The following is a 16,600-nucleotide window of genomic DNA, read 5'->3' on the forward strand; positions in this document are numbered from 1 at the left end:
ATAACATTTGGCAGTTACACTCAAAAGGGGTCGCGGGGTGAGTGGGTGGGGGGGTCAAGCAACGATGAAAGTTTTAGGAGGGTCACGAAGGTGCAAAATATAAGTTATACTTAATAACCAGTTGCTTATGCAATAACGAAAATCAGTAGGCGATTTGCATTGCAAAAACAGAGTTTGAAGAAGCAAAACAAAGTCATTGGAATATATTAGTTAATTGGACCGGAATTGCAAATTTGACTTGGAAATAATTCTTCAAACAAAGAGCAAGTTTAAAAACACGGATACTTTAAAATTTGCGTTTTTATAACGCACTTACATTACAGTATCGCTTAATCAGTCTCATTAACAAGCAATGCATTTTAACTAGTTGTAAAGTTGATGAAAACGAGTGAAATGCTACCTGGTAAGAAGACGTCATAAACAAACCTTAATCTCAGATTTATTCTTGGTTGCATGCATTTTTTTGCCACATACCACAAGTATTTTAATATATACTGTTTTAATTTGTCAAATACAACTATGAATTAATATTGCAGTGTTTATAGAGGTGATGATTTGCAACCTTTGCCAAATCTTATCCTAAATTATGATGTCTAAGAGTGGAAAAAACTAACATTTGTTTAGAATAATGCAATAACAAGATCCTATGTTAGTTGACATTACTGTATATTTACAAGTATGATACTTTTTGACACTTGAGTTTTTAGTCTTTTCCCAAATTAGGATATCTTCAAAGAAAAATATAGTTTTTTCATAGCTCCTGTTAGTGTCTTATCCTTTTCCCCGTATGATGTTTACGAGTACAATATGTTTTAGGAGGGAGGGTAAAGTTTATCTGTAGTTTTCAATCTGAACCGAGGGTGTCTGACTAAAAATATTCACCATAATAATGGCTTTTGCAATAATAAGATCCCGCGTTAATTAGTGCTATACCCTACCCCCAAATATCTCCTGACCCGTTTTTTTTTTTTTTTAATCAGACAATTTGTCAGACGGTTTGTGAAAAAGAAAACAGTCTATTGTTCCAGCAGCAGCCGCTCTGGTTTGGACGGACGGTGGCAGTGCGGGGATCGACCACAGAGGGCGCTGCACGCACGGCAGGCTGGCCTCCGCGGCCTTCTCATCTTTTTGTCTGAGAACAGGATCCCTCTGCCGCTCTACAGTGTGTGCGATAGCCTCGGAGCCGCGTCCGTACCACACTGTCAAACCACTCCAAACGAATACAACCGCGACCAAAAAGCATTAATCGAACACGTCCCGCTATGGCGCGCCTAATCCGCCGGTAGGTCGCTCGTATTTGGGACTGTTCGTTTGGAACTTAGTCCGGGTTTGAATCGGGCTCGCTCGCTGTGTGCATCAGTCTTTATTAGCGAGCTGCCGCTCTTCTTGCTACCAGCTATTTCTTTAACTTTTTAAACACTCAGCTTCGCGAATGACTGAGCGCCGGCGGAGTATGGGATCGTTGGTGTCTTAGGAAGCAACCGAAGTGGGCTTTAACCGTTTTTGCATGCAAAAACAATGGCAAATTCGACGGGGAAAAATCTTCCAGATCAGCGAAGGAAGGGACAGGCTTTCCTGGACGAGCTGCGGCAATTTCACCAAAGCAGAGGGTGAGATTTCGGGCGCCTTTATTTACACCAAATGCAACTTTCGGTTCACATCGAACCGCACTCTGACTCGCGCCGAAGTGTTATTGAGAGACATTTGTGCTCATTTATCTCCTCAGATCGCCGTTCAAGAAGATTCCTATCGTGGGTGGAAAAGAGCTGGATCTGACCGCTCTCTATTACAGAGTCGTCTCTTTAGGTGGATTTGCTAAGGTGAGTGGGGAAGCCAAAGTGGATATTTTTCAACCCGCTCCGTGCGGCTTGTGGACCGCTCTGCGACTCCCGTGTGGGGGGCAGCTTGGGACGAGTGGATCCCCCCCTGAAAAGCAGACAGCCCGATAGTGGATCGGTGTTGGCCTTGTGCTAGTTTGCCATCTATTGCAATGTGCTGCCTTGTGTTGTTGTGCGCTTTCCATTGAGTGGCGAGCGCTGCGAGCCAGAGCGCACTCTGGAGCCACTCAAAATTAGCGGGCACGTTTAACATCGATTATCGCCACTCGGAAAAGCCCACGGAGGGCCGAACCGTGTTGCCGGTCCGCCTGCTCGGCGCTTCACTAGCCGGGGAAAGCCTTCTCTCTTTCCTCGCCATTTTCCTCGGCTTCATGGCTGCTCGCAAAATACAGGCCTCGTAGGCCCGCGTAGTGAATACTGTCAACGGCACCGCACCGAACCCCGAATAAACGCCTTACCGACAACGAATGCATTCTCCCTCTCCGTGAGCACAGTTTGTTGGGAGTTTAGCGTCGTTTTCGTGTCAAGCTAGCGTGGGAAAAGTCAACTTAGCCTGTTAGCCGTGTTGCTAACTAGCTTCAACTGAAAACGTTAAGTCTTCCAACACTTGTACACACACTAACGTGTCAAATGTAAATAAATGCGTCGCATTACACACATTTGCGGCATCCTCGTGTGTTTATTCGCGTCGTTATTTACGAGTAGGTTAAATCGTATTTTACAAGGTTATTGATTTTCAACATTACTTATAGGGAGGGGGAAAACCTGTAGATAGAAAACCAGATGGTTCCAATGTTGCCGCTCTCTGCAATTGCTTTTATTATATTTTGCTTTCTTCTAACATCTCATTTTTCTCTCGTTTGCAGGTGTCTGACAAAAACCAATGGAATGAACTCGGGGAAGAGTTTAATTTTCCAAGGAGTTGCTCCAACGCTGCATTCGCTTTAAAACAGTACTACCTTCGGTGAGTAGCAACTCTGTGCCTCCTAGGCAGCATGTGGGAAGTGTTTACAAGTGTTAGGATGCAATCAACAGGCGCTTTTCTTCTCCTCCATTTGTTTGGAAGTGGTGACTTTGTGTTGGGACTTCACGGAACCTTTTGGGGGGGAGAAGAATAATGCATGCAGAGTTTTGGATTCCCTTTATAATGTGGGCCTTTTTTCGCTATTTTGGTTTCAAGCTGCAGCGGGGCGAGTCAGCTGCAAGTGATGGGGAGGCTGGCTCTTCGGAGCATCTTGAGCTTTCGTCATATCTAGTGTTAGTTCCTGTCGTAAGCGGCGGTTTGCTAGAAAATCCACTTTTGTGAGAATTTCTACGCTGCTAAGGTGGCCAAGCTGACAGCTCCCCCCCCCCTCGTTTTGCGGTAGATGCTCTCAGTTCCTTTTAAGCGCCACAGATGGATCCCCATCAGTTTTTACAGCCGAGACAAACGTCTTTTTTGGGGGGTGAAGAGCAGAACATATAACTTGGCAGAAAGGCGGATGACAAGACTTTCTGTTGTGCTACTCGCCAGCCTCTTGTGGGAAGCTGTTGAACTCGTAGGCTCGGTAAATATGCAGAATTCCAATTTCTGCTGAACGGATCCGGCGCGGAGTTCCGGCGGTTTTTTAAAAGACTGATTTTAAACAAAACTTGGCTGGGAGTAAAGTCATTTCCCAAATGATGTGGGTTCTGAAATGCTCGGTGGTGCTGGTGAAATAGGGAGCAGCAAACGCAGGCTGACAGCTGAGGGGAGGCGGCGTGCAGAATATATCACTCTGCGTGTCACAACAGCCGTTGGAACTAATTTGTTGATTTTTATCAAAAGGAAGTTTGCCGCGGTGGATGTCACAGGCGAGCGCCGCCGCCGCGTTTTTGCTGACTGCGTGAAATCGCTTATTGGATGAAAGGGGAAATTATATTTTCCTCTTACCTTATTTTAAATGTAATCGGCGCGGGGTGAAGGTTTCCCTTCGTCCAGGTCGGAGGTCGGCCCACAGGAAGTTTTTTGTGTTGGTTTGCCAGCATCAAAAAGGATGGAAAGTATTTTCTATCTAAAAAAAAAATCATACGCTGGCGTTTTATCGGACGGGGTCGTTTCGGGTTCATCATCCAAATTAAAGAGCAAGAGACAGAAGAGCGATATGGGAACACCCCCCCACCCCCCTTCCAGAATAAAATTTCCCACCAGAGCTGCTTGTTTTAAAGGTCTAATAAAAACCTCATCCAAGCTGCGGCAGAATAAACGCAAGCCATGATTTTTTAATGATTCTGTTTTTAAAAGTATTACTGTATAACATTGCAAATGCAAACTCTGCTATACGCTGGTTTTATTTGGACCAATCTGTTCTCTCCCCTGTGATTTTTTTTTTTACCCTGCAGCAGCTGCAGAGTAGCTCACCACTCTGAGAACTGATTTGGTTTGATGGCTTTGGCTAAAACTGTTATGGACATATTTCAGTTCACATGTCCTCGGTAATTCTTTTCGCATGATTATATTTTTTTTTTTGGAAGGAGATTCAAGCAAGTTCCCCACCCTGGCGTCCAGATTTTTAGCAAAACCTCCCCTCAATCATCTAGACACACCTTCGCGAGAGAATTAATAAAACATGTCGGGGGGGGGGGAAGGAGCTTGTGGTGTCTCCTAAATGTAAACTTGACAAGTCAGGTGGCGCGAGCGTAACCTCAGTTTGCTCTCGCCGCCGCTTCCTCGGCGAGAGCGCCCAGAGGGCAGCGACCGACTTCGAGGAACCGCTCGCTCTGTTGCTAGCTTAAACATGTCCATTGTTCGGCCTTTTTCTTATGTAATGATCTCACATGTCTGAAGGAGCTTGTGAGGAATATGGGACAATCTTTTTTTTTTTCTCAGTGGAGAAGCCCTTAAAATGCACCGCATGATTTTTTTGGGGGGAGAAAAGGAGTTTGCATCAGCCTTTGAACCATCTTGCATCACTTTTTTTAAGTCCATCGCCTCAGAATGTAGGTAGACCAGTTCTGGATAAAGACCAGACCCCGTCCGGCGAGTGGAGCTGGAGAGCGATCCATCACGGACAACCCGAGGGCTTTTAAGACTTTTGTATTTTGACCTGCCCGCCGGCGGTGTCAGCCACCGCTGACAGTCTCATCTCTTCTTCTCGTCTCCTCGCCCGGCCGGAAGATTGACGCATCTGCCTTGAACTCGACAGCGGAGCTCGGGTTGCCGCGTTTTGTTGCTACGGCTAAAATCACAAATCATCGGCGGAGAGTTTTTGTTCGGAGCTTTTAATAAACAATCGCAATAAATTCGATGGCGGAAAAGCGCTGTGGTGGAACAGCCACGCTGTCAAGGAGAAGGTCAGCTCTGTTGTGGTTCAGCCTGGTTTCAAATCTGACTGGCAAAGGAGCATTTTTAGAAAAGGCATTTGTCAGCGTTTGCTCTTATGTCTGACAACATGCTCCAGCTTTAGGCTCTAAAAAAAAAAAGACCCCCCCCTCTCTCTCTCTCTGACAACAATCACTGTTCCTTCCTCAGTGCTGCAGAGGAACTGGCATCATTTCGAAAAGCCTTTTTAGATGCACGAAGCTGCTGCTCGCTCCGATGCAGATGTTTGCAGCTGTAAAAAATTTGAACGGTATTATTGTGTTGACCTTTCCATGTGTTACACTCCTGTCATACATTATGAGTAGAAGCCGTGGGGGCTGCATTTCGAGCATCACTCTTTGAGTCCTTGGAGGAATGTTTTTTTATTTTCAGATGGATTACGGCCGTGCCAAATAGTGTCTTTCCAGTTTGACTCTTGGCTGTCAATCATCTATATTTGAAAATGTTACGCTTGAAGCTCATACTGGGATTATTGCCAAGAAGAGTTTTTTTTTTTTTTTTTATCTTGCGTCATCACTTCCAGCAGGGGGCAGTGCACCCAAACACACCAGGGGCAATAGGGCAATCAAACCCAGACTTTGTTTTGGTTATTTGAATTTTTTTGGGCAGGAAAAACAAAGCAGGTGATTTTTACAGAAATCCTAGTTTAAAAAATAGTATTGTGATGCTGATGTGCAACCAGGTGGTGGGAGGGTTTGTGTGCCCCCCCCCACTGCGCCACTTGAGACGATACCACCAAATAGTTTAAGAGTCTCGATGCACACCTCTCTGACGGAATCGAGGCGATACGATCTTCAGTCTCTCGGCCAAGCTTCCTGTTAGCCTCTTTGATCAGGAGCAGGGTGCGAAGTTTCCTGTTTTTGACCCTTCACCCTAAATCCTTCAAATCAGTGGACTGGTACCTTCAACCAAAATGTGGTGTGCACATCAAACACCTAAAAATTTGTCAGCTTGGACTCAATGATTTTTTTTTTTTCTGTCATGAATGCACTAGAGCCCCTCTCGCTAAAAAAAAAAAAAAAAAAGGCTCCCACCCATGTATAGTCATTATCTGCTTTTGGCCAGACAGCGGTTGATGACGTTGCATCGAGGAGCCGGGGCCCTATCTCTCCCGCTCGCCTCGTTCCCTCCCTCCCTCCCTCCCTCCGTCCTCTCCACGAGCGGCCGTGTATTTATAGCCGAGCGTGTCACCCGGCAGCCAGCGGACGGGGGATTACCTCCACCGTGATGAACAAGCGAGGGCTTCATTCACTAACAGCCGCCGGCTGGCTCGCTCGGTGACTCACGGCCACACGCTCGCCGTGGAGGTATTTCGTGCCGCTCGCTATGACCCAAAACATGTTGCCTTATCGCCGGGGAAGGAGGGACTTCATTGCTCGTGTTCGCCAAGTTTGGAAATTGCATTTCTTGCGTGAAATTGCAAAGGGTGTTGAGATTTATTCATTTATTTATCCAGTGTCTCATTTCAGGACTGTCCATGTTTGCAGATTGTTTTATGAAATGTTGAAGTGATAAAGCCACAGATTTGTTTGTGTGTAATCTGATTTATGACTTTGTGATTTATGTTTACACTTGTTTGGTGAAATTTTGTCATAGTAAACTTTTAAAAGACTGCAAATCAGAGCTAGTTTAAATAATTAATAATTTTGTTGGGTGTGGATATTCAATTTTTTAAAAAAAAAAATCCTGTCCAGGTTAGGTTCTATCTATTATTATTTTTTTATTATTAGAATTTTTTTTATCTTATTTATTCTAATTTTTTTCTCCCTCCCTTAGCCACTCAGGCTCGGAGTGCAACAGGGTACCCTTCTCTCACCACTTTCTTTTTTGTGCGCAGATACTTGGAAAAGTATGAGCGGGTCCACCACTTTGGCGAGGACGATGAGGAAGCGCAGCCGGGGAACACCAAGACCTTTCTTCCAGTTGGCGCCATTCCCACGTCTTACAACTACCAGCAACATGTTGTCTCAGGTAAGCCCGACACCCTCTCAAAAGGGTTTTCCCCTTTTCCATGCTTAGCAAGCTAAATCGAGCTTAGCGTCCATCACTGGGCTAGCGTGATATTTTATGCATCAAGTAGCTGGATTAAAAATCTCATTTGTGTGTGAACAAATTTAAAAAAAAAAGGTTAATCCTCACTTTTTTTTTCTCTCAGAAGCAGGGAAAAAGATGCAACTGAAAAAATATTTCTAACGGCCATCCAGATTTTAATTTCTACACAGCAATGTCTTTTTTTTTTTTTCTCCTCCAGGTGTTCTTAAATAAAGAGGTGTCAGATGTCATTGTGACAGTTGGCCCACTTTTTTTTTTTTTTTTTTTCGCCGCCATTGCGTTAAACCGCGAATGACAGTCACACAAACAGATTTCTATTTTGGTCGTAGCCCCCGCGGCAGCTTTGCACGAACCTTGTCGTACAGTCCCTCTTTTGTCCCGACCCCGATGCAGGTGTTCAGGGGTCGAAACGGCAAGTCGCAAAAAATTGAATGGAGCGCTTGTAACCGTAAAAAGAACTCCGATGATTTACATTAACAGTTAGTCTGCCTTCCATTCAGCTCCTCTCAATCAAAGTATTTTTTTTTTTTCCCCCCGCGCCAACGATTACCATCCCTGGCACGTTTGCTCGAATGTAAATCAAGAAAAAGGCTTTCTTTGAAGCCGAGGCGGCGAAATAATAACCAGATAAAATCTCGCCCTCTGTTGATAATATGTAAATGCACAAAGTCGACTCGATCCTTTAGATGTCCTCTGCGGCTTGAAGAAAAAAAAATAACGGGGGGGAGGCTTGACTGCATTTTGTTTGCCGAAACTTGCTGTGAACAAGGTTAAAACTTATTTTTTGTTGTTGTTGAAAGGGGAATATTAAATCGAAACTTTTCTCCTCAGACTATCTTCGCCAAAGCTACGGGCTGTCTACTGAATTTATCCCGCCGTGCGACTACAACAAACTGGTGCTGTCTCTCCTCTCGGGCCTGCCCAACGAGGTGGACTTTGCCGTCAACGTTTGCACTCTGCTCTCCAACGAGAGCAAGCACGCCATGCAGCTGGACAAGGACCCCAAATTGGTCACGTTGCTACTGGCCCACACTGGCGTCTTCGACGACTGTACGTCAGCAACTCGCTCGGAGGTGGAGAAATAAATTGTGTTCACCTCCTGCTCTCTTTTTGTAGCGCTAGGCAGCTTCTCCGGGGTTTTTGGTACCGACTGGAAAGCGAAAACGTCCCGGGATTTTATCAGGGTAATGATTCGGCATGTTTAATCATTTTTAAAAAAGAATCCACACAATTTTACTAACTCTTTTTTTTCAGTTTTGGAAAGAGGTGGTGCAGGATGCCGAAGTCAGGGAGCTGATCTGGGACAAGAGCAGTACAGCACAAGGTAAAGAAAAAAAAAGTATTTTTAGAGTCGATTAATCGGGTGGAATTATATTTTGAAAGCGTAACCATGGCAACATTTCCTGCCCCTTTTGTTCAGATGGTACATCAGTGGCGGAGCGTTGGCAGAGTCTCTTCCACCCGCCGCGGAACCTGGGCATCGGCGACATGGAGGCCCAGCGGGTGCTGCAGGTGGCCGTCATCCTGCGAAACCTCTCCTTCGAGGAGGCCAACGTGAAGCTGCTGGCGGCCAACCGAACGTGCCTGCGCTTCCTTTTACTCTGCGCCCACTGTAACCTCATCTCGCTCCGGCAACTCGGCCTGGACACGTTGGGCAACGTGGCCGCCGAGGTGAGCCGATTCGTTATTCTCGTACGCGGTCGAGCAGAAACGTTCACGCATCACCCCAAAGTATTATTTCGACACCTTCCCGGAGCTTTAGTGAATGATTTATGTATGTTAATTTACTGCTGTGCGGGGAACGAACTCCTCATCAAAGTGCTATTTCTAGAAAATGTATGCAAAGAGCCCTGGATGCAATCAGTTAGAGCTTTGTCTCCAGGAACTCGAGGGGCACTTTCCGCATCCGCTTTTAAAAGCACGCTGCTCATTTGTTCGAGACGACATCGAGCGTCAATGAATGCTAATGAAAGCAAATGGAAAATATTTTTTTTTTCTCCCCAATCTCTGTTAAACTTGACTTTGCGTCTTCATCGGAATGCTCATTCAAGAACTCTTGTTGAATTTTTTTGTTCTCGCAGCTCCAGCTCGACCCAGTTGACTTTCGGATGACCCATTTGATCTTTCACACCATCACCAAATGCTTAATGTCCAGAGACAGGTTCCTCAAAATGAGAGGTGCGGCTTTTGCTCTTCTATAATAAATCTATTATTATAAACATCTTGTATGGAATGTGGTCTCCTTGTTTTTGTCGTGTAGCCATGGAGATCCTGGGCAACCTGAGCAAAGCGGAGGACAACGGCGTGCTCATCTGTGAGTATGTGGACCAGGACTCGTACAGGGAGGTAATGGTGCTCCTCACCCTGCCTGACCTCATGCTCCTCATGGCCTCGTTGGAGGTGCTCTACCTGTTGGCTCAGCTTGGGGAGGTTCCCTGTAGCAAGATCGCCTCTGTGGACCGTAGCATAGGTAAGGCAGCGGATGACGGCGGAAAAATTCGAAATATAACTCGTTTTTTCTCTTCGCAGACCTGCTGGTGAGGTTAGTCTCTGTGGACCTTCATACGTTTGGACCCGATGCCCTAACGGCGGTGCGGTTAATCGAGCATCAGGCCAATACAGAACAGGCTACCGAAGTTCGACCGCAGCTGGTCGAGCAGGTACCTGCGGCGGCGCAAGGAGCCACAGCCACGAGTGAGTGTCCTTCACACACACCAACCATGACAGTTCAAATCAAATACACGTAAAATATGGACTATTTATTTGACTGTTACTCATTAAAGTCCAGATGCCGGCATGTTAGAGGAATTTCGGTGCGCAATAATTAAAAAAGCTTTTTATTTTTTTTATGGCGGAGCTTGATGAGATTTGTGATAATCTGATTTCAAAGTCATGCAGATTGAATTCCTTCCAGTTTATCAAGGAGTTGACTGTTGTACTGTTTTTTTTTTTTTCTCCCATAAATAATTTTTTGCACCGTTTGCCAAGTTTGCTGGCGACTCATAAAAAGAACAACTTGGTTGCGGCACAAACTAATCATTCGTTTATGTGACATCTAGTGGACAGATTTGGGAAATCAAATTTTTTGTAGTTTAACCGAATCAGCACACCGACAATACATTTTATAATTCTAACGTAAACATTTGTACCGCTTTGTTTTTCTTCTCTTCAGCCGCACGGGCTCCGGTTCAGTCCACACAGACACCACCTGGCATAGTTGAACTCGATGGAGAGAAATTTACATTGCAATGGTAAGTCATCTTTACAATTACTGTTTATAATAATTGTTTTTTTTTTTAAGCCCAAATTGTGAACTCTTTTTTTTTTTTTTAACAGGCTAAATGCACACTTTGAGATAAACACTGAAGGCTCGGTGTCAAGGTCAGATATGTACTCGGAGTACCTTTCCACGTGCAGCAAAATGGGTCGAAGTAACATCTTGAATTCCGCTGGCTTCCTCAAATGTCTGCGGTCAGTCTTATTTACTGCCTTAAGATGAGGAGGAAAAAAAAAAGAGTGAAATGTTCCACATAGTTTTTTCCCTTGCCCGTTACAGGACGGTGTTCCCCAATCACACGATGCGGCGGCAAGACGAGTCCAAATCCAACGGGCCGGTTCACATCCTCCTGGTGGGGATAAGGCGGAGGTCAATACCGCTGCCCGTCCAGCTGTACTACCAGCAGGCGGCAGGTGGAGCGCCCTCTCCTGCAGTTCGGAGTGAACCCCCTGCCGACCCCCAGGCGCCACCTCCAGGTAGAACTTCATTTAGTTGATAACAGTAGGAAAGAAAATGAGGAAAAACTAACTAGTTTATGTTTTGTGTTAGGGACACCTCCTGGGAATCCACCACAGCTTGGCCGGCCGCCAGGCCCGAGCGTAGGTGGCGCGACGCCGTCTGGGACCGCCATTGCGAAGGAGACCCCCAGTGCAAGTCACCCAGCTGTTCCCCATCATCCGGTGGCCCCGCACGTGCCTCTGCAGTTACCACCAAACACTCAGGCAGTAGCGCAGCAGCAGCAAGTCCGGTCCGGGCCAGTTGTCCAGATTCCGACATCTGCACCGGCTTCCCAGAACCACAGCCCGCAAAACGTCGTCGCTTCACCTGCGCTTCAGCAGCACTCCCCCATGCTCCCCACCGGGACGCCAGTCACGCTTTTTCAACAGGTACCCCAAGGTCACATACTCACGGCGAGGGTGCAAGGCGTCTGCCCCCCAATTTCCCAGCACCCGCCCCTCGCCCTGACGCCACCTCTGCCCACGTCACAGGGAGCCTCGCCCCACGTAGACCCTCAATGCGGGGCGTCTTCATCCGCAACCACCTCTTCCATCCAAGTGGCGTCAAGTAATCCGGCGGCTTCCACGAGCTCACGTGTCACATTTCAGAATATCGCCCCCAAACCAGCGCCAAGCCAGTCCACTGGGCCAGCAGCCACGATAGCCAACCAGCAGCCTCAGACACAGGCGCAGAGTGTGGTCATAGTCGGTCCCGGTCCTCAACCAAGCCAAGCCTACACCCCGGCCATACACCAAATTGTTCTCGCCAACCCCGCCGCCATTCCCGGCGCCCAGTCCATTCAAATAGCCGGGCAGTCCGGCGCCCCTTCCAACCCGTGCCCGGCTCCCGCGAACCCCCAAGTCCATCCCAACCAAACAGTCAGCCACGCACTGTCCATCAAACGACATCAGCAAATGATTCCGCAAGCTCCTCCCTCGCAGCCTACCTCCTCCGAGTCCAGCTTGATCAAACAGCTTCTGCTTCCAAAGCGAGGGCCTTCCACGCCGGGCGGAAAGCTCATCCTTCCCGCGCCGCAGGTGCCCCCTCCCAACAGCACCAGTTCGCAGGTCATCTACCAGACGGCCTACAACCCCCAGGTGCCCCCTCCCCAGCCGCAGCAACTGAACGTGCAGCTGGTTCCCAGTCAGGTCCAGCTCTTGCCTGGCCAGATCATCTCGACGAGTAGTCCGGCCGCAATCATCCAGGCCCCCATGGCGACTGGACAAGTCACTTTTACTGTGGTCCCGAACACTGGCTTTAACACCGTGGCCGCCGTCAGCCACGGCGCCGTGGCCCCGAGCGTCCCGTCGCCGCCGTTCTCGACAGGGACGGCGTCCCAGCAAGCTCCCGCCGTTCCTCCGCCGGCTCCGCTCAGAGGCGACAAGATCATTTGTCAAAAAGAGGAGGAGGCCAAGGACGCCACTGGCTTGCACATTCACGAGCGGAAAATCGAGGTGATGGAGAACTCCTCCATGCCCGACGGAGACTCCGCTAATGGGAAAACCAGTAACGGGGACGTCGGGGTCGGCGCCAAGCTGCTAAACGGTCGCAAGTGCATGGAGTCTAGTCTACCTCCATACCACTCAGGGAACAGTCAGGGGACGCTAAACGGTCCGGCAGCGGAGAGTTCCCCCGCCAATGGGAAGCAGGCCCTCTCCCCCGGCCCCGACGCCGCCCCAGAGGGCAACCCCGATCCTAAAAGGACGCTGGTCAACGGGGTGTGCGACGTGGACCGGGGCGAAGGCGGCGTCATTAGCAAAAACATTCCAAATCACATTGCTTCCAAGCAGTACTTGGGGAACGGGGATGTGGGCCCCGCCGAGAAGAGTCCCCCTGCTCCCAGTCCTCCCCTCCAGCAGGACACTGCCAAAGCCCAGCAGGCAGAGCGCCTGGCCAATGGACCTCAGGCGATCGGGCCCAGGCCGCCCTCGGAATTAACAAACGGACCTTTAGGGCCTGGCCACGCCGTGCCCGCGCTAAGGCAGCAACTGCTCCCCAATTCCACCCCCACCCAGAGCACGTCGGCCCTCCCTGCAAACGGCGTCGCCTCGGACGCCCGGGGCGTCAAGAGGCCGGCCGAGAGCGAGGACCGCGCGGCGGCCGCCGCGTCCTCGGGGATCCCCAACAAAGTGGGTGTGCGGATAATCACCATCAGCGACCCCAACAACGCGGGCAGCAGCTCCACCATGGTGGCCGTGCCGGCGGGAACCGACCCAAGCACCGTAGCCAAAGTAGCAATAGAGAACGCCAGTCAGCAGAGGAACTGCTCGCCCACACAGGCAGCTGGCACAACAGTGAGTCACGTTGCCGCTATTATTTATCATCGGAGTGTGTTTTTCAATCGTCGCTACGACGTGGAGGTTAAGAAGATGCGGCCAGTTCAGACCATTTGGCTCTCACTGATACAAACCTCCTTACAACAAAGCTGCCGAGAGAACAACTTAAGCCTCCAGGGAGCGCTTCGGTTACATCTCAGCATACAAAACCCTCGGATGGCATCTTTAAAAAAGTTACGGTATAGCTCTAGATGTATTTTGACCATTCTCATCTCTTCTATAGCTTACCCCGTCTCCGCCCCCCGCCATCCAACCGGCAGACAGCAACGCCCCCCAGCAAGCCCCCACGGTGCCGCCCGAGCCAAGCAGGAAACCGGGGCAGAACTTCAAATGTCTTTGGCAATCCTGTAAACGGTAAGATGGGCGATCCCTCTTTCCTTCACGTTGCTTCCAAAATGTTCTTGTTCATGATGTCGTTTCCACTCGTAGGTGGTTCGAGACTCCATCCCAAGTGTTCTACCACGCCGCGACGCAACATGGCGGAAAGGACGTGTACGCCGGCCAATGTCAGTGGGAAGGATGTGATCCTTTCCCGCGACAGAGACTGTCGTTCATCACGCATCTACAGGTACCAGCGCCGAATCGCATCCTGGTATTTGTTTCGGGAACTTACACTCTGTTAACTCACGTTCAGGATAAACACTGTTCTCGGGAAGCTTTGCTAGCTGCACTCAAACTGGAGGAGCAGCAAGCGCAGAGCCCCAACCCAACTTCTTCCCAGTACGTGTCATTTTTAACGGCCGATGAGAATTATTTTCAGCCCTAATTTGTAAACGTGTGCTTCGAAAGGACGCCGCCGGCGGCAGGCAGTACTCCGGCGGCACGACCGCCGAAAGCAATCGTCAATCATCCCAGCGCAGCTCTCATGGCCCTCCGTCGAGGTTCTCGAAATTTGGTCTTCAGGGACTTCACGGTGAGCATCTTGAGCAAACTTTGGGAAAGAAGCGATGATTTCAAACGTTCTTCTGCCCTCAATAGGACGAGAAGGAGGGACCAGTTACCAAACACATACGACTAACTGCTGCCTTAACGTTAAAGAACATCGCCAAGCACTCGGACTGTGGTCGCATGTAAGTATGGAGGAGATAAAAAAAAAAATCTTTTTCTCTGCGATAATCTGACAATAATCCCGAATTTTCAGGCTGGTAAAGAAGCACGAGGCGCACCTCTCCGTGCTGGCACTAAGTAACATGGAGGTTTCCACCACGCTCGCCAAATGCCTTTATGAACTGACACGTTCGCTCCAGGCCTAACTAACGCCAAAAGGACAACCTCTAGAAACTCCTCCGTCATCCTCACGCGCCCACCGAGGCGAGAGGAGGAAAGACGCCGCCGGTGAGCTGTAGCGAGTCTGGGAGGAAGCGGAAGCGCAGGAATCGGGACTGAAGAACCTCCGCCTGCTGCCCAGCTCCGCCCCCTTTCTCCCCCCCCCGCAGCTCCTTCAACCTGTGTTTGAAAGCCCACCACGTACCCTCGTCCACACACTCAACAAACTGCCACGGGGTCTTCCACCAGCTGCCCATCACAGGGAGCTTTTTCCGACCGCTTCCCCCGAGGGACTCCGCCGACGACCCGCCTCCTCCTCCCCCCCGAAAAAAAAAATGAGCACCAAACACGAGCACATTTTGTCGATTCTTTTGTTTTCGCCCCACGAACTGACGAGCGAATTCCGACTGAATGAAGACCACCCGTTTTTATTTCGAGGGGGCGGGGTTCGGAAGGCGTTCCACAGGGTTAGGGATTGGAGGACTCGACAGGCAACTAGCGCAGACTTCTTTTGTTTTTCCTTTGGAACTTGGTAGCTTGGTTTTCTTACTTGAGTCGATATATTTTCACCTATTTATTATTGAAATAAATGACATGACATTACAATTAATGAAAAAAAAAATCTTGTAAATATCTTGTGAATATATATAAAGAAGATCCTCTCTCATGATGATGCAGCCACTGGAGAACTTGCTCTGTGGTGTTAATAGAAGCATTACTTTTGGTAGGATTAAATAAAGTAGTATGTTTTTTTTTTTTGTTTGCATTTTTTTATGATCCCTGGTCACTTGTATCTAATGTGATTCTATACTCAGCAGTGTATGAATGTACTTAAAACCTTGTAAATACTTCTGCAAAGGTACTGATGCTGTAAAGCCTAGGGAGAGGGGGAAAAACAGTTTTTTGTGGAACTGTGACATTTTGTATTATAATACCTTGTAGAACTCATTTTGCTGGCTGAAAGAGTATGGAATAATATATCATGTCATTTTGTAGAAGAAAAAAAAATATTGAAGGTATTTTCCCCTTTCTGTTTCCTCACAACCTGACCCCCGCAATGCACGCATACACACAAACACACACAAAAAATGACATATATCTATCCACTGTAAGCGTTTTGTCATTGTACGGGCACAGTGCGCGTACCAAAATTTTTTTGTATTTGTAAATTGGTTTAAATACATGGAGTTTTTATACAGGTTTTCTCCTGTGTTCTTTGCTTTACGTGCAGGTATAATATTTTCTTCACTACTTTTTTCTATCTTAATATAGTGTGGAGTTTTATTGTACTATTTTTTCATTCTTAATACCATGCCACATTCCGGCTCACGTCCTCAAGACTGTCCTCTCTACCGTGTGTTGTGTACCATTTACGACTGCCTGTCCTATTAGCATCTGAGCGGGGTGGGGGGGTGGGGGGGCACGACCCAACTATCCTCATTTCTGCCGTGTCTGTAGGATGTGTGACTAAAAATAGACCTAACAGTCTGTTAGAGATTGGCTTTATTTACTTTGGTGACTGTTTATAGTTTTTAAATAAAAACACTGAACATTTTGCATTTTCTGCTCTTTTCTTCTGGGATGAATTATACATTTTTTGCAATGAAAAATGTACTACAGTGCATTACAACTACTCGGAAAATTTGTTTTTAAATTTAAAAATAGATTATTTAACTCCTAACACGTGATTTTCTTTCCCATTGTCCCTGTAATGACTTCACGGTCCAATTCTTGCATTGTCATGAATACAAAGAGCATAATTACAATTTAAAATATTTGATCAAATTAAATACTAAGATTAATCAATAAAATACACAAAAGCTCATTTAACACTTATATTTATGTGTAAATGAGTTATCAAGTGGAAGGAAAAACAATTAAACACTTATAACCTAAATAAAGTTACATTTTGTCAAAAGATGACTCTAACTCACACATAATTATTTATTTATTTATGTATTTATATATTTATTTATTCATTCATTCATTCGTT

General features: G+C 47.5%; 1 protein-coding gene across 2 annotated transcripts; it reads left to right on the top strand.

Moving 5' to 3' along the window:
• The first annotated feature begins 975 nt into the window (after positions 1-975).
• arid2 (AT-rich interaction domain 2) lies at positions 976-16,166 on the top strand. 2 transcript variants are annotated; one of them, XM_088367105.1, is made up of 22 exons: positions 976-1,282; positions 1,425-1,610; positions 1,727-1,820; positions 2,705-2,802; positions 7,016-7,149; positions 8,062-8,280; positions 8,347-8,414; positions 8,485-8,554; positions 8,651-8,901; positions 9,312-9,408; positions 9,491-9,700; positions 9,760-9,924; positions 10,403-10,481; positions 10,567-10,701; positions 10,787-10,983; positions 11,057-13,299; positions 13,565-13,695; positions 13,771-13,909; positions 13,976-14,061; positions 14,131-14,254; positions 14,320-14,411; positions 14,483-16,166. In XM_088367105.1, the coding sequence occupies exons 2-22, from the start codon at positions 1,519-1,521 to the stop codon at positions 14,592-14,594; spliced, it is 4,836 nt and encodes a 1,611-aa protein (XP_088223231.1). In that variant the 5' UTR covers positions 976-1,282; positions 1,425-1,518; the 3' UTR covers positions 14,595-16,166. The 2 variants fall into 2 exon arrangements, with proteins under 2 accessions (XP_088223231.1, XP_088223230.1); XM_088367104.1 differs by having other exon boundaries at positions 976-1,610.
• The last annotated feature ends 434 nt before the right edge of the window (positions 16,167-16,600 follow it).

The sequence above is a fragment of the Syngnathus floridae genome, chromosome 22 (genome assembly GCF_059516105.1).
Source record: "Syngnathus floridae isolate MCC-2025c chromosome 22, RoL_Sflo_1.0, whole genome shotgun sequence".
Taxonomy (NCBI): domain Eukaryota; kingdom Metazoa; phylum Chordata; class Actinopteri; order Syngnathiformes; family Syngnathidae; genus Syngnathus; species Syngnathus floridae.